The sequence below is a fragment of the Amphiura filiformis genome, chromosome 5 (assembly GCF_039555335.1).
Source record: "Amphiura filiformis chromosome 5, Afil_fr2py, whole genome shotgun sequence".
Taxonomy (NCBI): Eukaryota; Metazoa; Echinodermata; class Ophiuroidea; order Amphilepidida; family Amphiuridae; genus Amphiura; species Amphiura filiformis.
In genome coordinates, this window is record NC_092632.1 from 37909280 (window position 1) to 37934819 (window position 25540).

The 25540-nt window shown below is 37.0% G+C and overlaps 1 protein-coding gene across 1 annotated transcript; it reads left to right on the top strand.

The window, feature by feature from the left end:
* The first annotated feature begins 6905 nt into the window (after nucleotides 1–6905).
* On the top strand, nucleotides 6906–19344 carry LOC140153084 (serine/threonine/tyrosine-interacting protein A-like). Its single transcript, XM_072175702.1, has 10 exons — nucleotides 6906–7064; nucleotides 10337–10369; nucleotides 11469–11522; nucleotides 12209–12306; nucleotides 13865–13925; nucleotides 14539–14615; nucleotides 15528–15578; nucleotides 16526–16598; nucleotides 17239–17311; nucleotides 18063–19344. The coding sequence occupies exons 1-10, from the start codon at nucleotides 7014–7016 to the stop codon at nucleotides 18125–18127; spliced, it is 636 nt and encodes a 211-aa protein (XP_072031803.1). The 5' UTR covers nucleotides 6906–7013; the 3' UTR covers nucleotides 18128–19344.
* Nucleotides 19345–25540: the final 6196 nt, after the last annotated feature.

The following is a 25540-nucleotide window of genomic DNA, read 5'->3' on the forward strand; positions in this document are numbered from 1 at the left end:
TTCTAATAATGCTCAATATTGGATACGAGTAATGTCCTACCAAAGGGCTCTGACTGGCAAAAAAAATGGACAATAAAATTATTTTTACTTTTGGAGTTCTGACCCCCCGAAGTTGGTCCTGGTTGGACGAAGTTGCATTTTGAGGGCCCTATATCTTTTAAAGTAAAGGAGTTACAAGTTTTCTGATACCAGATTTGAATTCTACACCAAAAAGTACCCCAGGATACATACTTTTCAAAGTTTTAAAGGGTTCCCTTTATACATTCATGGACCTCCAAACATCGTCTTTCGCGTTGCGACACATTTTTACGCTGACCCCCTAAATTTCAAATTGATGCCACGGGAAAACGAAATGGAGTATGAAGCTCAAATTTTCAGGATTTTACTTTCTTATCAATATCTACCACCACACAGAAAAAGAAAAAAAATTGAAGAGGTGCTGCGGTGCACATCCCTGGAGTTGACATGGAATGGGTCAACGGCTTTTGACAAAATCTTAAAATTAGATTTTACTTTACTGACTCAGTCGAGGAAGGTATGGGCCTACTGACATTGAATAATTTTAGGCAGGCCTGATTTATATAGATTAGGGCTGGTATTTTCTTCGGAAGGGGTGGGTCCCAAATATACTGGGGTGTGGGTCATACATTTTTGGAAAGTAAAATAGGGGGTCATAAAATTTTTGATGACCAAAATGTATCATGAGGGAGTCACAAGATGACCACAGATAGTGTGTTTTATTTTATGCAAAAAGACTGATTTCAATACAAGTTTAGCCTTAGACTATGCCATAGTCGATTTTTGATAAATAAAACATGTCATTAATCATGATGAAAGGATTCAGTTGAACTCGAAATTATACTGATATTTACTACATCAAAATACTAGTATAAAATTGTTATGAAAAAGTTTATATAAATATATTAGTGACAGTAAAAGTAAAGTATACGTTAGTCTACTGTAGTAGACCAGTTTAATTTATCATTCCCTAAATTAATCTCTCTGACCTGACCATGGAAAACTCATCATTACCTAGCTGGGGGGTTTACACCCCCCAGCTAGGTATTGTAATCGTTTGGTTCTTCCGCTGGCAACAAACCACTGTAATCTTCCCGTTTTCTTCCGCTGGCAACAAAGTTAGTACGAGGAACCCATACCGTAGTAGCTCTGCACAATAGGTAGATAGATAGGGCATACCGATAAATGATGTGTCTGTTTTGCCCGTTATTTAAGTTTGTGTTGCGAACTACAACAAAGTGAAATTGCACATGTTCTTTTGCTCATCTATCAGGGCACAGTTCTTGAACCCCAATATATTTGTATATTCATTGAATAACCTTTGACAATAATGGGTACAAAAAACTCATACCCTGTTCTCAAAATGCAATTATCATCTGTTCGTCATACAAGCCCAGGGAATGTGTGTATGAGAGGATTGATGGCTAATATGATTTTGGAAGGGCTCAGTGGGAATTGAAAGGTTATTGCAAAAAACTTGAATAATAGTGACAGTGATTGGTGTACACTCTAAATTAGAAAGACTTGAAATATTAGTTGAGACTTGTAAATTTTTAAGTCTTTAAGATTTATTTTACGCGGGGTTGGATTTAAATTTTACTTTTGGGATCGGGAAATGAAAATCTATTTTTAAATCTTTTGAAAGACTTAAACATTAAACCAATCACAACGCGATGGTGCGTGCACGTGATCAAATCGAAACGTTTTCCTGGACTGCTCAGCCGCCATCTTTCTTTTGCGATTTTGTGTGGTGGCGAGCGAATGAATGAAGTGATATGGACGAATTTGTTTTGCAGAATGGCATCCCAAATGCTGTAATTGCCAATGTCAGTGACTATATCTTCCATGAAAAAGCTTACATTGTTGTGCACGAAGGGCCAATGTGAACATTATCTTCAATCGCCAAGGTAGTAGTCTGTGCTTCTGCTGTATAAGCTTACCTATACACAAATTTAATTTATAAATGGGTAAGCTTATTTCCATGAAGGATCACACTCGGCCACTGCAGTGACACTGGAATTATCATGGCACTGCAGACTATTGCTTGAACTTTATGAAAGAAGTAGTCCTGACTTGGTATTACTTCTGTGAATAGACGTATTACTTGATAAGAAGTCACACAGACTTGTAATTAATATCGATATTTAAATCCCCATAAAGATTTATATTATTTTGAAATAAATCCCAGATATGCTTAAAAGTAAATCTTAAAGGACTTGAATATTAAATCCAATGGACTTGCTGTCACTTGCATTTTAATCTTTCAAGATTTGACATTTTAAGTCTAAGGATAGTCTTATTTTTTAATCCAAAGGTTTTGTCACTGATTACAGTCCGCCTTGGATTTAAAAATTAAATCTTTTAAACTTGAAAATAAGTCTTTGAAGTATTAACATTTGCTCTTTGTAAATTTAAACTTTTAATCTGAAAGTTTTATTTTGTAAATCCCTGTGGGACTGAAATTGATAAAACTTTGTAAAGACTTATTTTAATCCTATATTGATTGGTCCTAACTACAGTCTTTGAAAGTTTTGTAAGTAAGTCTTTTGGATTTGAATTCAAATCCCTGTAATTTAGAGTGTATAGTAAGCAATAGTTAAAATAATGGCAGGTGAAAGCAAAGCTACCAGAGTGCCCTATTTTACATCTCTGTACAGAAAATATGTCAGTTTACAACCATTATTATAATAAATTATACCAGATATAGTACACTAGGGGCATATACCAGTTCATCGACCCATTATGCCTAATAGTGGGTCACTACTGCTCTGAGCGAAGACAATAAATGTCTGACCAAATTTATGGTCCCCAAGAATTGTCTGGTCAATTATCCTTTTTATGATTGAAAGAAAAACACCACATTTTATAAACTCTTGTGATAAGAACGGGGTCACCAGTGAAATTGGTTTTGAAATAGAAACCAGATTTTGAACCATATAAGAGAGTGAGATTATTGGGATCACATTCATTTTCAACTACACCAACACTCTCGTTTCAGTACCATACCATCTGCACAAGGACATTACTTTGTGAAATTTTTGTAACCAGTTTTAATAAATAATAATAAATAATAAATACTGAACTTATAACGCGCACAAATTTCCAAGGGATGCGAGGCGCGAGAAGAAGACAGAAGGAAGGGAAACATCATATTTGGGGAAGAGATGAGTTTTAAGGAGACTTTAAAAGTCCCAGTGCTATGGGCCATTCTGATGACTATTGGCAGCTTATTCCAAAGACTGGGGCCAGCCACAGAAAAGGCAGTATCCCCAGCCAGTTTGAAGGTTCTGGGGATAACAAGCGAGTTACCAGCCGATCGGAGATAGTATGAGGACTGGCGGATATGGAGCAATGAAGAGAGGTATTCAGGAGAATCCAGATTGACACATTTGTAAGTGTGGACAAGCGTACGAAATTTAATTCGTTCAGCCACAGGAAGCCAGTGAAGCTGGGCAAGTAATGGGGATGTGGAAGTGAATTTTAGTAGTTTTCTGAAGTAAATCGCCCATTGTGTAGTTTTCAATACAGATATACCTAATCACAAAGTAAACATTCAATATGTTGGCCATGACCTGTCAACCTAGCTTTGATTAACCAATCAGTTATGTGTATTGTCATCATGTGATGGCTATAAGCCAATTACAAACATGTTTATAAAAAAAGGCTACTCAATTACTACACTCAACAACTCATTACCAAATTTAAGGGATAATAGTCCCGGTCATGTGTGGCAGGATTAGATAAAGGCATACAAACTAGGGTATGAGATATTAGGAATTATTTCCTAGACTCTTAACCACACCGGGTTGATGGGCTACAAGCTATTCAAGACACATGACATGTAAGGGATAAACTGTGCATATGAGATGTTGGGGCAAGTGGCATCATTTCACTGCCGTGCCAAAAAATGTTTTAATTAATGCAGCTCCATTTCATATTCTGCTGTATGTATTGTACTGTAATTATTTCAACATTGCTCTGTACACTTAGGTTTTTACCTAGCTGGTGGGGGGGGGGGTTGTAGGTCCTGTTTTTCTATCCGATCCTTTCTTTCTTTCTTTCTTTCTTTAGGGTGGTGCAATAATTATGTGTACCCGGGGGGGTGAATTCTCAAAATGGTCTGCCAAAAATCGCTTGCCCCCCTTTGGCCGTGCCAAAAACCTTTGCCCCCCCTTTCGACGTGCCAAAAACCTTTGCCCCCCCCTCCTTTTGATGTGACAAAAAATCTTTGCCCCCCCCCCCTTACACATGCAAGATTTTGGGGAACCCGAATTTAAAAACTTAAATTGTCTTTACATCTAATGCGAGCGCAGCGAGCAGGAAATTTTGCATATATTTGAACGTGTTCGTAACGTTTTCCTACGCCTTTTTATGGCGTAGAGAAACGGTGCCCAAACGATCTGTGCCAAAAATTGCTTGCCCCCCTTTCGACCTGCCAAAATCGCTTGACCCCCCTTTCGACCTGCCAAAAAATGCTTGCCCCCCCCTTTGGCCTGCCAAAAATCTTTGCCCCCCAGCCCCCGGGGTACACACAATTATTGCACCGCCCCTTACCTAGCTGGGGTATTCTAATGCTATCCGATTTTGCTTTCTTCTTCTGGCAACAAAAACTAGGAAATTTCAAAATGCTTCTCCTCCAGGTTACACCCTACAATTACGTATCTTGCACATATGTATCAGCTATATCCAGTGCCCATAAGGTGCAAACAGAATTGGGGTCAAAGGTCATTAAGGGGGCATTTCCGGTATATAACCAAATACCTTCGAAATGCTTCTTCTGCCACATATTACATAGCACAATGACGTCACTTACACATGTGCATCGGCTTTACCCAGTGTCCATAACTTGCACACGGAATTGGGGTCAAAGGTCATTAAAGACCCATTCATGGATCCCAGCGAAAGTGTAAAAATTTAAAATTGTTCATAAATTGCTTAAAAGGGAAGGATAAGTTATTCAAATTCAGGGTCAGGTCAAAGGTCATACAGAGGTCAAATTTTAGAAATGCTTTTCCTGGACAACTTTAAGGGGTACGGGCTCAAACTTGGTGACAACAAACTTAATGATCAAAGGAACATTTGAAACACTTTGCAGGGGTCAGGTCAAAGGTTAACTGGGGTCAAATCTTATAATTTCATTTTCTGGATATCTGTAAGGGGTACGGGGCTCAAACTCAGTGACAACAAATCTCATGACCATGGGGAACATTTTGCAATGGTCAGGTCAAAGGTCATGCAGAGGTCAAATTTATTTTGAAATGCATTTTCTTGACATCTGTAAGGGTACGGGCTCAAACTATGTGAAAACAAACTTACTGACCAGGGGAACACTTTGGAACACTGTGCAGGGATCAGGTCAAAGGTTATCTGGGGTCAAATCTTAGAATTATATTTTCTGGACATTTGTAAGGAGTACAAGACTCAAACTCGTGACAACAAACCTCATGACCAGGGGAACATTTTTGGAACATCTTTCAGGGGTCAGATACCTCCAAAATACTAACATGCCCCAGCTAGGTTTGTGGTCTATGACCACCATTTGCCTCTAGTTCCTGTTCTGATTCAACAGCTCAGCTATCCATGAGAAAACTGCTTTTTCTCTGGGCAGGGCAGTCACTGGAGATGTGATGTGTTTCGTCATAGATTTTATTTAATGGTTTCATGCATGGAAACGTATGAATTGTTTATCAAAATAAAAAAGGAATGCAGCGCAGTCTAAGTATACGTAGGCTTATATTATTAAATGCAACATATCATGTCATAATTATATAGGCACTTCAATACTGAACAATTCTGATTTTAGAATCTATCAGTTTATTAATCGCGAAAGTCCGGGTTAAAAATCGACTATGGACATTGCATTTTAAACGGGACTTTGATCGGGCAAAGTCCCTAACGCACACACTGTGTACTTGTTTATCAATCCAATTTAACCGCACGCACAAAGCTTGGAAGTACAAGCATGGTACAAGACTCGCTCGGGAGTTTAATGTTCCCGCCAACACAAAGGCCGCATAGCTGTGTACCATGTAGTTATTAATGGTAAGTGGCAGGTGCCCGGCCGGAGGATTTAAACCATAACGAGATATGGGCGACCAATCACAAGCCAGATCCATTTAAAGATGCATTCATGGTGCAGTCATGTCTACAGTAGAATTCACCACGACCTTTGCAGGACTTAAACCCCATTAAAAGCTATTAAACCAAGATAACACTCATTGAAGACAGCTCAACTATGTTAAAGCAGATCTTCTGTGGTTAAATCCACACTACACATGTTTCTGTTTTACCTGTGCAATGAGCAATGAGCTGGTATTATACAGTTGGGTGAACGATTATAAAGCGAACGCAAGGTAACAATACTGTGTGGGCTTTTGTTTACGGAATGAGACAATAGTCTGCTTATTGTTAACCAGCATTCTTGAAAATGAGAAACATAGGCCTAATCATTGCAGACTTAACACGGTTTGGAAATAATTTCTTCATATTTTTTGGTGTTATTTAGGGGTTCATTCATATATTTTCATGACTAAATTAGGGGTTCATTCATACATTTTCATGACTAAACGGTTGTTTATGCCCTTTATAACCAGAGCATGCACAATGGACAAGTGGACTACGGGATTACTAGTTTAGCCTGTGTAAGGGGTAAGGTGTATCGATGGTGGGGTGGAGGGGGGGAGGAGGAGGGATGATAAATTTTTTGTTGCCCAAATAGAGGGGGGTCGCTATTGACGACGCTGACATTTTGTAAATTTGTGGGTATGGATTTGCCTAGGATTTGCCTGGATCCGGGGGGCCGGTCTGCCTGGATCCAACCCGAAATAACCTATAACCCGAAAAATGTCGCCCTCTAACGATTCATTTTTCACAAGTTTTCTGAACTTTCACCTTTTGCAATCAAAACAAATTTTGTGGATCCGGTATGTAAATGGATTGGGAAGTTTTGTCATGTTTTAGATTTTCATGATGTAGATAACAGCCGATTCGTTGTCATGGAGCTTCAGTTTCCAGATATACCTACCGTAGATGAAGATGAGCTGCCGGTTTGTATTTTCCTTATATTCTGTTCACTTTTATGATCCATGTTCTATGATGTTGTTCACATTGCATGTTTGTAAGCTTACATACATCTGTACATGATACATTGTAGGTATGCCAGGTGAATTCAAATTTGACATCAAACTACATCATTTTATATATCAAAGTAAAGCCCTTGAGTAAAGAAAGCCAAAACTGAAATCCTTTTTGACATAGCACTTTCCGTGGCAAAGTTACATCTTGTCAAAGATCGACTTTCATCAAAAAGATTTCTGCTAGTGACTGCTACTAGTGCTAGCAAAATTCCCCAAAACAGCATTTCGGGGGTGTTTCTAGATCTATCTTATGCTGGTTTCATACTGCCCTGTCGCTTGCCGCTGAGCGACGTAGCGCACGCGTATTGCAGACAAACGGACACAATCAAGGCTTGTCATTGGTTGAAACGCCCTGCCGCTTGCCGCAGCGGTAAGCGGCAGGAAAGTATGCTGGAGGCTTTAGTCTCATGATGATAGCAGCTTTTTTTAATGGAACTGCTATCAAAATCCCTCTAAAATTCCATGTGCGAGTATCTTAACCATAAAAAATCATATATTTGGGTCAAGTGAAGTATAGATTAGGGGTTCATTCATATATTTTCATGACTAAACGGTTGTTTATGCCCGAGGGGCCGCTTGATGAACCCCGTTCATACATACCAGAACATTTTGTGATTCTTATTTCATCAAAATAATGACAAAAGATAACAAGGAACATCATAAAAAACGATGAATTTCCTTCGTTTTTTTACCCCGAGATCGCACATCCGGGCCACCGGGCATAAACGCTGTTTAAGAAATTTGTGGCGAGCCAAAAGCGGGGGCAAGCAATTTTGGCAAGCCGAGAGGGGGCAAGCGATTTTTGGCACGCATTCATGGGGCGCCATTTTAATAAAACGCTCTAAAAGGCTTAGGAAAACAGTACGGAAACGCTTAAATATGCACATTTTCCGCAAAGAATTTTTGGCGGGCCGAGAGGGGGAGGGCCAAGCAATTTTTGGCGGACCGAGGGGGGGGGGCACGCGATCAAAATTATTATTGAGCCCCTTACTGAAAAGGTCTTATTGCACTTCCATGTAACTTTATACATGTAAGCTTACTCATTTCTCATCTGGACACCCTCACAAAATCCCTATTGATTTGTACTTGCCTTTCAGTTTCACATAGAAAGTACCGATTTGCTTTTCCTTATTGTAATTTTTGGGAGTTTATTCCCGATAAGAAATCAAACTTTTTGAATTGTTTCACCAAGATTTATTTATTTTATGACATGTTTTGTGATTTCTCCAGTGCAGGGTTGTAGCTACTACAGTTTGTCCACTCTGAAGTACAAAGTGACAACGCGCGCGTATAAAACAAGTTAACAGTGTGTAATGCTGCGTCTTTGCTGCAGGTATGCGTGCCTTCAAAGTCAGCACAATGTGTGCGTCCGCGTCTGTACTTTGTACTTCAGAGTAGACTGACTGTATGGCCGGCACTGACACTGGCCGGTCAAATTTTATTTTTTTCATCATGTAAAAAGAGCAAAAAAACCCCAAATTTTTTAGGGGGCTTGAGACCCCTGCAGCCTATTTCCCAATCCCTTGCATTCACGAAACAGATTGTGCCCCAAACCAGCGCTCGAATTCATGAACTTGATATCAAAATTGGCAATCTTAATGCATGACTCGCGCAGCCTGTTGCCCATCATGAGATGTCCCGATAACCATAGGAAAACATGAAAGTGAATCCCATTTCATGAGATGAAGCTTAGAAATAGTTCTATGTTTTGATGGTGATATTATATTCATGCTGGTTCTGCCACTGGATGGCAGTTATACACATCTATTATGGCGGCGGGTGATTAAATGTTGTAGCAGGATTTTGTATATTAGATTAATTTGAGGTTTCCTTTGAATAATTTTAATATCTGGGATACTTTGTTGAACATGGGTACCGGGTAGCAAATATAAAAATTTTGTTGAATGAAGGTATTTCCAGCGTAGGGTATATGGCCTTGTTTGACTTCTGGTGGAGTTGGATGCTATGAAGCTTGATTTATTTGAGTAGTCTGGCTTTGAATTTGCTCACAGATAGCTTCATCATATTTGAGGCAAGAGTCCAAAGCTATCAAAATCTAGTAGCAATTGATGATGCACGGTCGATCACAATGAGCGATTGCATCAAAAGTATTCCTAAAATTACACTCCATCTGTGGAGAGCAATCTGTGGGTTATTTTAGCGGGTTCGCCGTCGGACAAGTTTAGATCCAAATTTAAACATTAACAGAGTATTCAACATGAGTTGCAAAAAGTGTCATTCCATTCTTTTTTCCAAATTATTTAAGGTCTCTCCTATGTGGGATGGTTCTAGAGGTGAATTTACACCTGTTTATCCCAGCCTATTTGCTGGTCTTTTAACATGTTTTTTTTTTGTAAAAAAGCTTCTATATTTATATTTTTCAATATTTTGATGTGCAATAATTTTGTACCAGTGATGAAGTCTAATAAATAAATAAATATTGCATGAGCTGGTAATCTTGACAGGCTTTGGGGGCAAATTTTTGAGTAATACTTTTGTAGAGGTTCTTTGTTTTCAAGTTGAGAATAAACTGGCTAAACTGGGTCAACAATAATAATAATAATAGAAATTTATAACGTGCAAGTATCCATCAGAGCCGCTCACTGCGCAACAACAAGAATCTATATGAAAACAAAGGACAACATGATGAACAGAGCAAAATACAGAAAATAGTCATGAAATAAATATAATTTGCAAGGTCTGGATGTTGAAGGGGGCAGCAAAATTCATCTTTTCTCCAGCACCCTGGGTAGGAGCGATCTGGGTACTGTATGCCATCAGGGGCGTCGCTAGACCAATATGATTGGGGGGGGGTGTACAACATGTTTTGCCGACGGAAATATTTTGTAAATTGTAGACCCAAATTTATTTTAGCCAGGACGGCGCTCCAGAATCTAAAAAGTGTGGGGGGGTAGGAGTCAATAAATTTTCCGCAATTTTTTTTTCATTACTAACTAGTACTACTATAACATTAACAATCGGTCTATTACGTAACAACTGGACAATTATGACTCTTCCTATTTGCCAACAATCACAAAATTGTACCCCCCCTCTAGCGTCGCCCCTGTGTGTCACTGTAATGCTCTGTATTATGTATAGTCAACAAGCAAATTCATAAAAATTGTGCTGTGTGAATTGGCCATTAATTTTAAATAGACTTCTTTTCTGTGTATTTCTTTTAGGACTGGGTGTACACAAAAAGGAGAGAAATGCAGGCAAGTACAATAGTTTAATGTTTGATATCGTGCCATATAAATGATCTGGAACATCTGATGAAAGATATGTGTTGCAGAAGTGTACGCACAGTACGGGGTCACCAAGCCAGGGAGGGTGGCAAAATGTCCAAATCAGGGTTGTTTCATTTAAATCAATGTAAATTTTTTACCATTTTTGATAAAAAAATGTCTTTGTTGAATTGACTGTTTTAATTCATTCCTAATGTTTCTACAACTTTTGGATACAATTAAAATACCTCTATGATGTCACTTTATCTATCTTCAAGTGCAGAATTCAACAGGTTTTCCCCATGATTTTACCAAATTTGTTTCTTTAAAATATTCACAAAACATGTTTTAATTGTTTTGTTAATACCTGATAGGATTGTGCATGTGTTTAGCATTCCACTAGTTTCTTTTGACTTGATCATGTGATATAGCAGTTTTTGGAATAAAAATAAATTAAAAAAATATTGATTTAAAAAAAAAAAAAATCAGCAACCCTGGTCCAAATTCTCCGCTAATCTGCTACTAAAAATTACTTTGCTGCAACAAAGGCCTTCGAAAACGTGCAATTTTAATACTAAAATGTGTCAAAATTAAGACAATCATGGCCCAAATCTGTGCCAAAGGTAGATGCACATTACAACTTTGGTTAATTTCATCCTGGTATGGAGCCAGGGGCAACCTGCTCCCCCCCCCTTGGGTATGCTTCTGATGTGTTGTCATTTAGTAGTGAATAAATGGCATCATAAAATGGGTGACATTTGCTTTTGAGTGCATAAACAGATCCAATGGTGAAGGTCATGTATGGAATTAAAACTTTCATATGAACCACTGGGAAGTCAAAGATAATGTCCTATCCTGTATTGTTTTCTGTATAACAATTATTGAAAATGTTATGAAATAAACTGATGTATAAAACATCAATTTTGTCTTTTCAATGTGAAAAATCTGATGACAAATAAAGTTTTAGGGCCTATGATATGGGGCAGGCATAATTTATACATGCATAGTATTGAACTGTACCCCATTTGACCTGGTAAATCTGAAATATGATCTTCATATAATACGGCATAATTCTTATTTGCTGATGCAGGAAATTCTTCCTGGTGTTTTTCTTGGTCCATATGCTGCAGCTATGAAGAGCAAGGTAAGCTGAAATATAATACAAAAAGGTTTTAAGCCCCACCTTTTTATTTAGTATTTTAAAATTTTATAAAATACTAGATTTGGCAGTTCTCATATTGCGCAGTTTTCAGTAGTGCCACTCTGAATATCTGGGGCTGTCCTAAAATGACCTAAAAAATAGTTTACTCTTGAAAAAAAAATCAAAGAGTGCTGCCCAGGAGAATTTCAAGCTAACTCAAATTTTCCACGAGAGCGTACTAAACCACCATCAGGGTTCGAACCCACAACCTCTAGCACTATGGGTTACATCAACAAGACAATTAGCAGTAGGTTCCTTGTCCAGGGGAATTTCAAGCTAACTTTTCAAATTTTCCATGAGAACGTACTAAACCACCATCTGGGTTCAAACCCACAACCTTACCTCTAGCACTATAGTCGAACGCCTTGAGCGTACTAAACAACAGCCAGGGTTCAAACCCGCAACCTCTCACACCAGAGTCGAACACCTTATCAATTGAGCATATATAACCACTGCCATTGTTCAAACTTGCAACCTCTCACACCATAGTCGAACACTGTATCAATTGAGTGCACTTAACCACACCCAGATTCAAACCAGCAACCTCTCACACCATAGTCAAATGCCATATCGATTGAGCTGACTTAACTGCTCAAGATTAACCGATATGATTTCTACATTCTTTACAGCTGCAGTCTTTACAGAATGATGGCATCACACATATTGTGTGCATCAGACAAGATGTAGAAGCTCATCTTATTAAACCAAACTTTCCTGATCATTTCCAGTAAGTATGACTTTTGTTCATAGAATATTAATCAGGGTCATAACTGACTCAAATCACAAAACCACATTTCAATGTGTCGCAACATTTTCAAAATGGTGCACAATGATTGGCAGTAAAAGTTCAAATGTTTTGTTATAAAGATTATAAAACATGCGTAACATAATCTTAACATTTTCCAAGTTGCCAAAAAAACCGTATAAAACAATGTAATTGAAGTGTTCCAAAGGGTGATCTTAACCCTGGAATTATAGAAACTTTTGAGCCTCATAACTGCTAAATAGCTGGTCTGAAGTATATAAAAGTATACATATTTATTCAGGAAACGTAACAAAAAAATTCTTGAGTAAAAAAAAAATGTTAATTTTTAAGAAATAAATATTTAGGACCAAATTTTTTTATAAATTTTTTGAATTTTGATCAACTTCTCCAAAAATATTTGAAATTTGGGCAAATATCAAGCTTTTCTATGATTTTTGAGCAAAATTTAGCAATTTTCAACAATTTTGGTGCAAATTTCTCCAAGTTGGTCAAAATTCAAAAGGGTGTGTGTGTGTAGGGGGGGGGGGGCACGTGCCCTGGCCGCCACCTTAGGGGGAACCAAATTGACCAATTCAGCATCAATTCTGCAACCCCTTGCACGCATTTCAGCAAAAATAGTCATTTGAAAGATCAATTCAAGACCGAAATTCAACATCATTATAACCAAAATTAATTAATGGTATTTGTGCAAATTGTTTCAAGAATTTGGGGCCATTATGTATCCTTAGCCGCGCCACAACCCCTAGCTAAGCTAATGGACTTGTGCTACCTTTGTGATATCTCAATTTAATTTCTCTGTTTGATCTAAAGTACGGTACATGTAGATCAGATCGTGTTTCATATGATTATGATGTAATGCATTAGCTTCTACACACTCTTCACGTAGACCATGTGAACTAACGACCTATCGCAGATATTCTCATTTATGATCAATCATTTGTCTCAAGATATTATTTTCCCTGAAAATGTCATTAGTTTGAATGATATTTGTAGAATTGAAGCAGATTGAATGACGAATAATTTTTGAAAGTATTCAACGTCGAAAAAAAGAAAAGTCCAAATCAGCCATTAATGAACATCTTAGAAATGGGAGAAATAGGTCTTTGACCCAGATGTCCAGGCAGTTGTTAGGTGTCATAGGTGACATTTGTGGAAAGCTGATATTTTAGATGAATGTACATGTATGGAATTAAATAAAAATTCCCTTTAAAAGGGAAAACCAGCCTCAATGTAGAAGAGGTCTTGTAATTAGTTTGGGTCACATGTGAAAGGCATTTTTAGGATTACGCTTAGGCATTTTTAGGATCATGCTTACATCCATCATGTTTCATGCACACTGAAACAGCAAAAAAAAAAAAACTCCTGTAGGCCTACATATTTAAGTGTGTGGAAATGACAAGACTTAAAAAAAAATTACAAGAATTAAATCTAAAGTATAAAGCACCACTACTGATGTTGATGCAGCATAAAGCGGTATTTCTGATGTTTTCACATGTTTTGTTTTATTCATTATGTGCAGGTATCTAGTTTTGGAAGTAGCTGATAGTATGACAGAAAATATCATTAAGCACTTTCCTAAGGTAATGCCAAAGAAGAAAATAGTATGCCTCAGACAGGGGTGTGAGAGTTCAGCTTTAAAGCTGATTTCAGCTTTTTTTATTGTCAAAATATATATGTTTTCTTTTATTTTCAGCCCATATTTGGCATTTTTACACTGATTTTACGCTTTTTTCAGCTTTTTGTAGTAATTATCCTCTTTTTTTGTCTGAGGCTTCTTATACCTCTGCTCAGAGCTGCCGCATGCCGGAGAAATTGGCCAATTTAATTTTTCCCAATTTTTTTAAACCAAAAAATACTGGTTAAAATATGTTTTAGAAACATTTGTTAGAAGAATTGTGTGATTAAACTTTAAATTAGTGAAAATATTTCATGTGTATAAGAAGGTTTTGAGCATTTCAAGCTTATTTTGACTGAGTTTGATTCAGGGAAAAAAAAAGGAGAATAGAAAAATGCATTCCACAGTAGATTTTAAATTTTTGGCAAGCTGAGACATATATTTTATTTTGCATTTAGTTTTCAGTAGATATTTTTCTAAGCATAGAGACATACTATTTTTTCCCCTTTAATAAATCCAGTATTGTAAAATCCCTATATCCCGTAGTCAAATTTGTATTTTTTTCTGCTCATATATAGGTTAAAGCGTTTATTGATGGGTGTTTACAAGCTGGAGGCAGAGTATTAGTGCACGGGAATGCAGGAATGTCAAGAAGGTAGGCAAAGAACACTTGTGATATGTGGTGGGAAATCAGTCTTTCTGGGAAAAGGAAATGGGTTATTAGATGTACACCAAAGTCAATTTTGGCTTTTGCTACCAAGCCTACATCCAAATTAAATACATTGTTTCCGAGATATGAACCTTCGCAAGTTGCCAAGTACTGTATACGCCAATATTTTCGCGGGAATATATTTTCACGGTTTCATGTATCATTGACAATTTCACGGGTTGTTAAATTCGCGGTTGTGGATATCTCCTCAATAGAATAACATAGTAAAATGCTTAATTATCATGTTTTCACAGGGTTTTATTTTCACGGATGCCTCTTGATCAGCGAAATCAGCGAAAAAATTAAACCACCGCTGAAAAATTTCAGCGATACAGTAGTAGTAATGTATGTACTGTATTTACTCTATTAATCGTACCGGGAACATTGCATTTTCGAAAAGGGGGCGTTTGTTAGCAGTGAACTTTCAATAAAAAAACTTACGTAATACGACTTCCGGAATTCGCGAAATACAACTTCCAGTTTGAAATTCAACATGACGTCGTCCACACAGGGATCACATATTATCAGAAATACTGCAAAATTAGATCTTTGAGTGCATTCTTATGCAAGAATGCAATTTATTTAGTTTTAACATAATATTGCGGTGAATTGGATGGAAATAAGTTAGAAAAAAAATCAAGACCGACTGACCTTATTTGGAAAGTCTGTCCAACCCGTAAAGAGGGGTTTCTGTCACCTAATGAATATTGTGATCAATTTGGGATAAGCCAAATCAACTTTTACCTGTTTAATACTACATGACCTGACTGTGGATATTGGAATTTTTGTGCTTATGTTTGTTTTTCGCAAGAATTTTATTTTAATAATCTCTGTATATTTACATAATTCTATTTACAGTGCTGCTTTAGTGATTGCCTATGTGATGGAGACTTATGGAATGACATACAGGTAGGCAGCTTGTTTTCTGTCTTTAGTTAAGATGTATTTTTCCAGATTAGAGTTAACCCTTACACCAGAAAAAAACACAGAATACCACGATGAAAAATTCTGCGCATGCATGCATCCCACGGTCCGAGTGTCAAATGCTCACGGAATTGCTGGCCGGGCAGCAATTAGCCGTGTAGCTCCCGGTCCGCGATCGTGTGCTTGTCATGCGGGGGGTCAAAGGTTTGAATCCCGGGGGTGCCAAGTCAAAAATTCTTCTTCTTCTTCTTGACTTTTTCGGATCTTCTGTGACTTCCGATAGCAAAAAACCTGGGTCAGTGTTAGGGTTAGAGGAAATTATGTTGGCAGTACAATATAATTTTCTCAGCATGTATAAGGCCAGACTCACAAATTTGCGGAATCTAACAGCATCAAAAAGTAAATAATGTAATGTCACTTGCAGGTATGTCCAGAGTTTTTTCTCTGGTTTATCTGCCTATGCATGTTATGTTTCCATTGTAATTTCTTGTTAAATTGCACTAATGTGCAATGCATAGTTCTCCTTTCCTCTGGACGTAAAGATGGTTTCACAACACCTAAAGGTGAGCGATATGATAGTAACATTTGATGTTTTCTACTTTGCATTGTGGCCCATGACACAAATACTTATATTCCAAATTTTGAGAGAAATTGCTTTGGGGTTTGGATTCTAGAAACAAAATCAGTTTGGTTTGTATCACAGTGGTTGAGTGAACAGTACACAATGTCCGGGGAGTGTACCCTCAAACTACCATGTTTTGGTTTATACTGCCTAAACTTTACATTTTTTTATTTTATTTAAAAAAAGGATTTAGTTTTAAAATCCTTGAAATAAACAAACCATATTTCAGGTCCTTTTTTCATAGGGCAATAATTGTCTATCTCTCATTGAAACACATTGGAACAATGTCTTGGTTTTTTTCTTCATACAGAGATGCCCTGAAACATGTACAACAGAGAAGATTTTGTATCAGTCCAAATGAAAGTTTTGCCAATCAATTAACAGTAAGTAGCTATATTATTTTGAAATATGAATTTGCACACCTGTAATGAGAAATGAGCTGAAATCACATTTGTAGTCCAAAACCATGGTTGCTACCTGCACTCGGTAAATTATGTAAGGCGCTCCTCAGGCTATATAGGGATAGTTAATGCTGTGTGTGCTAGCCATAGGCTTCAACATAAAATGTTTTGAGATATTTTCTCAAAATATCACGAGCTATCTTAAGAACATCCAGTGGCGTGGCGCCCCCAATCGATCTGAAATTTTTTAAATCCCATAGGAAAATGGCGAAAAATGGCTTGTGCCCCCCAATCAAACCCGGTGCTCCCCCCAATCGGATGACCCACGATACGCCACTGAGAACATCTGAACCAATACTAGGCTTGTTTGTACTCATTCTAATGTATTTTTCATGATGACTCCAAATTTTTTTCAAATGAAACTTGTCGTCTGCAGTCAACAACCGCTTGGAGAGTGTTATTAGCAATCTGGTATCACAATGTTGCCTATATGATTTAATTTTTGTTAAACAATTGATGTATGTTACTTGTGGTGATGTCATAATGAGGTGATAATTTGTATGAGTACATCCATATTTGCACAGATATATAATAATTACCAATATATTTTTCTTGTCACCAGGAATATGAACCAATTTTCACAGCAAGATTACAAGTTTCACATCAGCAGCAACAGTTAATGCAAGCAGCTTCAGGTAAGTTGCTATTATGTGTGCAATATCATCATCTTTAATGTGATGACTTATGGGGTATGTACATGGTGAGAGGATAAAATACGGTAAAGCAATGGTCACATTAATATATTCAGTCAATATGCAATGGAACTGGTCACACGCACCCCATTTGCACAGGCATGGTTCCACGCTACTGTAATTTGTTATTAGTGGGAAACCTGGTAAATTGTTTATTTTTACAAATTTCAGAGAATAAAATCTTGTTATTTTGTGCAGTAAAGAGTTGAACAGTGACTGTTATGAAGTAGCTAAGTTAATACATTTGCATCAGTTATATGTGAAAAATCTAAACATTTTGTTTTCCAAATGCACAATGTTTAGATTTTTCACAATATCTTCCCAATAACTGATGCGCAGTTATTATTAACCTATAAGTTAGCCACAAAAAGCCACACAAAGCTGCAAAATATGTATCTAAGATTTGTAAATACCACACACTTATATGTAGCCTGAACTATTGTTCTAAAAAGAACTTGTTTGACTAAACAATATTCAGTGTGGATAAAGAGGTGGATAGGGAGCACCAAACCCCTAGCAAATCTACACAAATCATGTAAAATCAACATATTTCAGCCAAATTTGGCCTCTTGTAATGCAATCCGCCGCTGGTAAGAGTGTTAGTCCTACAGGTCTTGATATTTGCACTTACCCTCTGTATAAACTTCATTCATGAATTTGTGGTTTTTATATTACCCTCTCTTTCTCTCTATAGGGTCCAAAAGGAGAATTGACGATGTTGATAGTGAGAAAGAAGATGAAGCCTCAATGGACCACTGACAGTAATAGGCAGGATCTTATGGTGCGATGATAAGCTGAAATATGATCATCATTGGTCATATAACCATCACAGATGGTTGACTCCTTCATGGGATTGAGTGTACGCTAAAGCATAGCATCTTCTAATGCACTCCTTCACATCCAGAAGGCTCGCCAATGTAGTTCCAGCCGAGGTGTCAAATGTTGGTAATAAGTACTCACATTCCTAGGCCGAATTTTAAACATTCTCAAAAAAGAACTCTTGTTTTCCCACAATGTATGGATATGTTGATTTCATGGGTTTGATCTGGTGAATTATGAACCCTGGAAGTAGCCCAGCTACTTCTACTGTCTACCAAGAAGTTGCTATTTTGTTATTTATAGACAATTAGATATCCTAGCTGTCATTCAAAGGGCTGCACTGCTTTCAGCACACATGTATGGCGGCCTACTTTATACCATCATTTAATCTTTTCTGAATATATAGTCTACCAGTTAGTTCCATCAGATACTAATCATACATTGATCACATTTGAATAGACAGAAGTTGTATCCAATATGAAATGTGTGGATTTAGATGACGACCTGGATAGGTTGAAATGTTTAAATATATGGGCAAACTGGTTGAATCGATTTATCACGCTATCAACCCTACAATGTACAGTCAGAAAACATTACGGGTAGCAATGGTGTAAGTTTATATGCCAGTGTTAAGATGTGACTCTTTCTGCATGCTATTTGTCAATTTTTGGCTGTATTTTTTTCTGCTAATAAAGTGCACTTTCTGATGTTGGTATTTTGTAAAATGAGCCATAAATTTGTTTGGGTTAACCCTGTACCCTGTGAACAGTGTCTTAGCTATCCTTTGTTCAACTTATAAATGACACATAAATGGTAGGATTCATAACATCATGGACTGATATAGAATGGTGTGTACAGTTTGGCACAGCAAACACATTTACATTAACATAAGTTGGAACTGTATAGATGCACACAGTAACAGAATAAAGTTGAACAAAGTATAGAATTTGAGGTTTGCCCGTCATTCGTATAAAATGAATCATCCTAAATTTTTAACAGCTGTACTTGTCCAAAATGAAATGATAGGGGGATGGTTAGCTGAGGCAGTGCTCATGATTGTTGACAATGACTAGAAAAGCTTATCTGTTGATCACTGTTTATGATTTTACCCAAAACCTATATTTGTGCGCACAAAATGATGTAGAAAGTTCTGCCAGGGCCTTACATACATACATACATACATTATAAATATTTATATAGCGCTGCTACATTTAGAACGTAGCGCTCAAAACAAAAAACACAAAACAAAGCAAATTCTTTGAACCTGGGGATGTATCTGGACTTCTTTACATGAGATGGCCTTTGAGTGTCACTATATGTAATGACTTTATTTAAGTGTCACTATGTGTACTAACTTTAGGCCAAAAAAAAAAAAATTGTTGTGTTGCCCTCAACCGTCCGGTCCTAAATCCTGAAAAAAAGGGTCGCATTTTTTTTTTTTTTTTTTTTTTGGAATGATGATTTTTACAGATTTGTTCAAAAAATCAATGTTTTTCACTTAAAATTAATATTATATTGAAAGACTAGTCTTTAATTGATGTCTAACAGGTATCCAGAAGTCAAAATTGACAAATGTCCCCTAATTGAAGAAGCATTATTTAATATTTGAGGGGATTTAAAAAAAAAAAAAAAAAAAAAAGAAATCCGACCCCGACCCAACTTTCCCATTTTTCCACTTGAGGGCAACACAACAATTTTTTTTTTTGGCCTTATGGCAGTAGAACAGAGTACATATTTTTTGGTCCACCATCAAGTTCGGTAGTGACATCAATGCCTTTTCACGCTTGCACTGCAAGTGTGGCAACAAACCGCCCTTGTACATGTGTGTGTATGCTATGCATAATTAGCTGTGCGACTCGATACTGCGGCCAGCGAAATACGCACCTACGTCACTACTGAACTTGAGGCGAACCAATGTATAGTTAGGAGATACTTAACCCCCTGAGCACTACCTGCCAATCTAACATTGCCTCTGATTAGTCAATTACGCGGTATCTTCACTTTAATCACCAATCAGAACGCAGCTTTGCAAATAATTCACCCCAATTTTTTTGCATGGTGAAATTATTCTAACAATACACGGAAAAACCAATAGGCAGGTTGTTATTCTAACAATGTTGCTGATTGGTCCAATTGATAATGAAAACTTCTTTTTGACCAATAGCCAGGTAGTTCTCATAGGGTTAAGCAATACCAATAAGTATATCTCATGTGTGTGCTGCTGTTGACAGGTGGCATAAAATTAATGATTTGTGTAAACTATAATAATGTATATCATCCTATTTTTGTATCTTACCATGGGATAATATTTTTTGGGTTATATTTTTTTCTGATTATATTGGTGGTATTAATTGTATTTATGCAATGAAATGGGTGCATGATAAATTGAGGCTCGGATGCAGAAACATGATACATCCGATGGCTGCCTTGTGTATGTTGGGCTATTCCATTTGAAATCCATACACCCCCTGTGGAAGACAAGAGCTTAATCTCCCACAGAGGGTGTGTAGATTTCAAATGGAGTTACTCATTCAGGTAACCCCATTTGAAATTCACACACCCTGTGTGGGAGATTAAGATCATGTCTTCTACAGAGGGTGTATGGATTTCAACAGAAATAGCCCATTTTGTATTAACATTTTGTTTTATGTAATGAAATGGTACAGCACACTTTGCATCAGTTTGAGTGAGATGCCCAGGGGAGTCACTCCCATTGTGGCCTGTACACCATCCGCGATAATGAAAACGCGTAAAAAGGGTAGTTTTTCGTGGGTAAGCACGATACGCGCGTAACACGTTTAGGACATGAAAACATGAAATATTGGAAAAAGGGTAGCAAAATTGCAATTGCTAAATACACGGAAATGAAATTTAGGGTATGAAATTTGATGCAAGGAATAAAATCCCTGTTTAGGGTGTGAAAACACCTGTTTAGGGTATTGTTTTAGCCAAGGGTAAAATCCTTGTTTAGGGTGCTTTTCAAAAGTTGATTATCGCGGATGGTGTACAGGCCACAATGGGAGTGACCCCCCGGGGTGAGATGCTAGACTCTTGTGAGGACTATAATAGTGCCACCTGACAAAGAGAGAGAGAGAGAGAGAATGAAACTAGTATTGCTTTCGCTAAAGGGACACTTTGGTTTTAAACATGTCCATTCCAAAAACAAAGAAAAAATATGTGCTACAAAGCAGACTATTGCTTTCAATAACATATTGTTGTTAAAAGCAGCGCAAGACAGCACATGATGTATGTATCACATTTTGTGACTGAACTCAATTATTTTCTTATTTAATTCATGTAATGGGATCAATAATACTGTACAAATTACCATATATTTGTTCCATTAAGCACCCAGAAATTAAGTCATTTTACATGGGTGGTTGTTTTTGATAATTTCTTAATTTTTTGTTAATTTGAAATATTGCCTATTTTGAACATTCTTAAATTTTGTTGAAGTGCAATTTTAGCAACATTTGTGATGCGATCGCCCGTCGTGATCGGCTGTGTTTACTTCTGAACTCTGTAGCCACATATGTGGAGCTCATCGGTGTGCAGATTCGTAGCTAGACTTCTTGAGCAAATATAAACTTTAAAAAATATGACATCGGCAGTTATAGTTCATCTTTAGGAGCATTTGGACATGAAAATATATAAAAATTCAATGGAATATCCTGAAGAAAATAATACTCTGATGCCTATTTTAGCCACCAGTTTGGACAATTTTCGGCAGACAAAGAATCATGTATTCCAACATGTACAGTACTGTGTATAGGTAAACTTAACCAAACTGCATGGATGGGCGGTAATGATAGTATCTTGTTCTTGTTCAAATACTGGCCAATACTCCTTCTGGAATCAGATGGGCAGGCCATACCATAAAACCCAGTCTACAAGCATATAGAGTGCTTGTTGAAAGCTACATTAATCCAGGCGCCATTATGGAGTTTGAGCAAATAAGTTACGGATCCAAGCATATAAAAACAAGTATTATTTTAAGACCAATCTATTTTATTGGCATATTTACGCTTGTTTTGAATTAATTTAGCTTAAAAAACACTATATATGCTTGTAGACGGGGTTTTACGGTATCCCGGAAGTTAAAAAATTGTGAGTTGGCACTTATTGGAGGAATGGGTGCTTAATGGAACAAATACAGTAAGTCAGATGTTTGTGTATATTTTATTCTTTTCAGCAATATGTCAATTATCCTATATCAGTAAATGGGATTTCTATAATAATTTTAGCCTGTATAATAGGCAATAATATCCAATGAAATTGTGACAATTTGATTTTGCTCTACAAGAGTAAAGTAAGTATATATGAAAGTAGGTTGAATGATTTATTGATCTTTGATTTGCTTGATTTAAATTGATTTTTATTTCATCAAATACATGTACCTATATTTTGTTAGATATTTACCAAGCTATTTTATCACATGGAAGAAGCTATTGTTTCTTTGATGAATTTTCGGAGTCAGGGGCAGTAGGAGTCTATGATCTTGGTTGAGTTCCCATACATGGAAAGGGTGAAAGTGCCCTTAAAGAGGACAATATATGGTGAAAATGACCCCTCTGCTGGACCCAAAGATCATAACCATGTGTCTGGGAAAGTATGCAAGTTATTGTATAATGACGAGGTTATACTTTATATCATAGAATTCGATCTACAACAAGTGCCTCTAAATAGGGGTTTTTTTTATGAAAGAGTTGAGAGGCAAACACCCTCCACAAAATCATTACAATAGATTAGTCTTACAATAATACATGTATTGTTTTCATACAGCTGCCTGTGTAAGTAACATAGTTGCTCAAACACCAAACAATTTTTTGTGGAGAGTGTCTGCCTTTTGTCATGAAGAACTCATTCAGAGACATGCTTGTAAATGGAATTCTACGGTATAGGTATAGAGTACACTTTATGTTCTTGCCCAATGCAATGGAGAATACGATTGGCCAAGGTATCAATAAGGCTAGGCACGTCTAATTTTGTTTATTTCATTACATGTGATATATCCAGTTACACATGTTCCTCTTATCTTGTACATTAGTATATCCCCAAAATAATTTCCCCAATTTAAAAAAAAAAAGGAAGATGAACAAAAACAGTATTAAGGCTACGAAAAAAAATCCTGTCCTACAGGCCCAGCCGATTTTTTTTTGTTGTTGTAGCTGTAAGCATCAGCTGTATTTAAGCCATAGGTGGATTAAGTTTGATCAAAATTGCTGTATGCATGTGAAAGCCGCTGTTTTGGACAAAAAATGATTGTTTTTTGACTGAAAAATGCAAATGAAGTAAGGGGAAAAAATGCAAACAAAATTGCAATTTATTTACAGATTTTTATGATTTTAAGAGTCATTTGCAAAAAAAAAAAAAAAATTATAAACCCCCACCGATGGACCCTACTTAAGAAAGGTTCATCTACTCGTAGAACTGGGGGTTTTTTGGTTGCCTAAATGCAAATAAATTACGCTTGTCAGTACATAGCTCTGCATAGAGAAACATAAACATACAAATAAAGGACATCAATGTAATATCAATGTAAAAACATGGAATAGGAGCATGGAATTTTTGATCAAATCAGTCATGTACAATTTAAATATACAGATCAATAAGCATCCATCCATGTAGTAAATGTGAAAAAGCAAGTCAAATTTTTACACATGGTACAGTCATGTTATGTTTTTCAATGCTTGAAATATGATAAGGTGGGCCCACCGCTCTTATCCACGGGCCAAAATGCCAGTGAAAATTACTGTGGGTCCATATGCTACCCTGCAGGTCACATGAAATTTTGTCCCCAAAGACAGAAGACTGAATGCTGATTTCGGTATCAAATCCGTGGCATTACCTGTTGCTGATATACGGGTCTGAAGTCTATAAAGTGTCAGAATGTGGACTGGTGTAAAATTTACAATTTAACTCTTTCCACGCGGTTGTCGACTGCAGACAACAATTAATTATGCATTAAAATGAGTACAAACAAGCCTAGTTTTGGTTAGTGGCTCTTAAAGTAGCTCTTCATATTTTGAGCAAATATTTCAAAACTTTTTATGTTGAAACCTATGGCCAGCATGCAGAGCATTAAGTCTGGGCCCAAATGGCACTTGAAGCTTTTGTCTTATTTCAAGCACTTCCTACATGCCTAGTGTTAATTAACATAGGCCTAAATATTACATATAGTTTACTTTAAATCATCAACAACATCGTCATCATCATCCTTTGGCTGCAGAGCAGGCTACCACAAGATTTCTCCATGCGCAGCGATTTTTAGCAAATGCTGCTTTAATATAATAAAAGGTCTTTCTGTTTCAACTCCTTTCTCTTCAGTAGCATTTAATAGTTGCAATATGTACATATTTTGTTCTGTAAGTTCAGTATTAAGATGCTATTTTTTATATCATAATTATGTTGATTTTGTTATGATGAGAAATTTCATAAAAGATAAGAGCACAAAATGGGCTGTTCTAGTTGAAATCCATACTCCCCTATGGAAGCCATTACCTTAATTACCCATTCTGTCAACTACATTTTGAAATTCACACTCACTTTGTGGAAGATTAAGGTCATGTCTTCCATAGGGGGTGTATGGATTTCTTCTGGAATAGATAGCCCAATGAAGAAGGTGCTTGTATGTCTAAGGCCATCTGCCATCCTCTAGTTTACCCATTTGCTATATATTATCATCTTCCTACCCTAAAATATTTTATAACTGTACTATAATATACTTTGTTCAACTCGTAATAAGCGAGACTCTTAACATCATGAATTGATATAGAATGGTGTACTCGCCCGGGGGGCCACTGTAGTGGTGAAGGGGGTATCAGGCGCGTCCGTAAATTCACGTAAAAAGGGTATTTTTTCAGACTGGGGCACGTTACGTGCGTAACACGAATAGGGTATCAAATTCATGTAAAATTCGTGTAAAAGGGTATGTTTTTGGAGCTCTTACGTACTTAGGGTAGTTTTGCCAAGTTTGCGATTTTGTGCTTTCTTCATTCTTGAAAAGTGAAAGAAAAATCTGCGGTCTTTTCTCCCTACTCCAATGCTACACCCCAAAAGCCAGCCTTCAGCTGTCCGCGATGACAGATCCCTACTGGCCCAGCTAGCATACTAAACACGAGGTCCCCGGACAAGGTCACATAAACCTGGCCAGAACAGTTTTTTCTTAACTTGTGGAGTCAATATGAGGAAAAATATAAGAGACTTTCCAATTGGCTGAACCTCTTTAAACTCATCAATATTCATGATAGTCTTGATAAGCTTCCTGCCCAATGCAACCACGAACTTTGTAAACAAGCTGTGTGAACGAACTTTTGACATGTGTTACATTTTACCGGGTATTTACAAATCGCC

Coding starts and splice junctions, on each gene's coding strand:
- LOC140153084 (XM_072175702.1), top strand. CDS start 7,014: ATGGAGCTTCAGTTTCCAGATATACCTACCGTAGATGAAGATGAGCTG. Junction 7,065..10,336: donor TAGATGAAGATGAGCTGCCG/GTTTGTATTTTC, acceptor TATTTCTTTTAG/GACTGGGTGTACACAAAAAG. Junction 17,312..18,062: donor GTTAATGCAAGCAGCTTCAG/GTAAGTTGCTAT, acceptor TTCTCTCTATAG/GGTCCAAAAGGAGAATTGAC.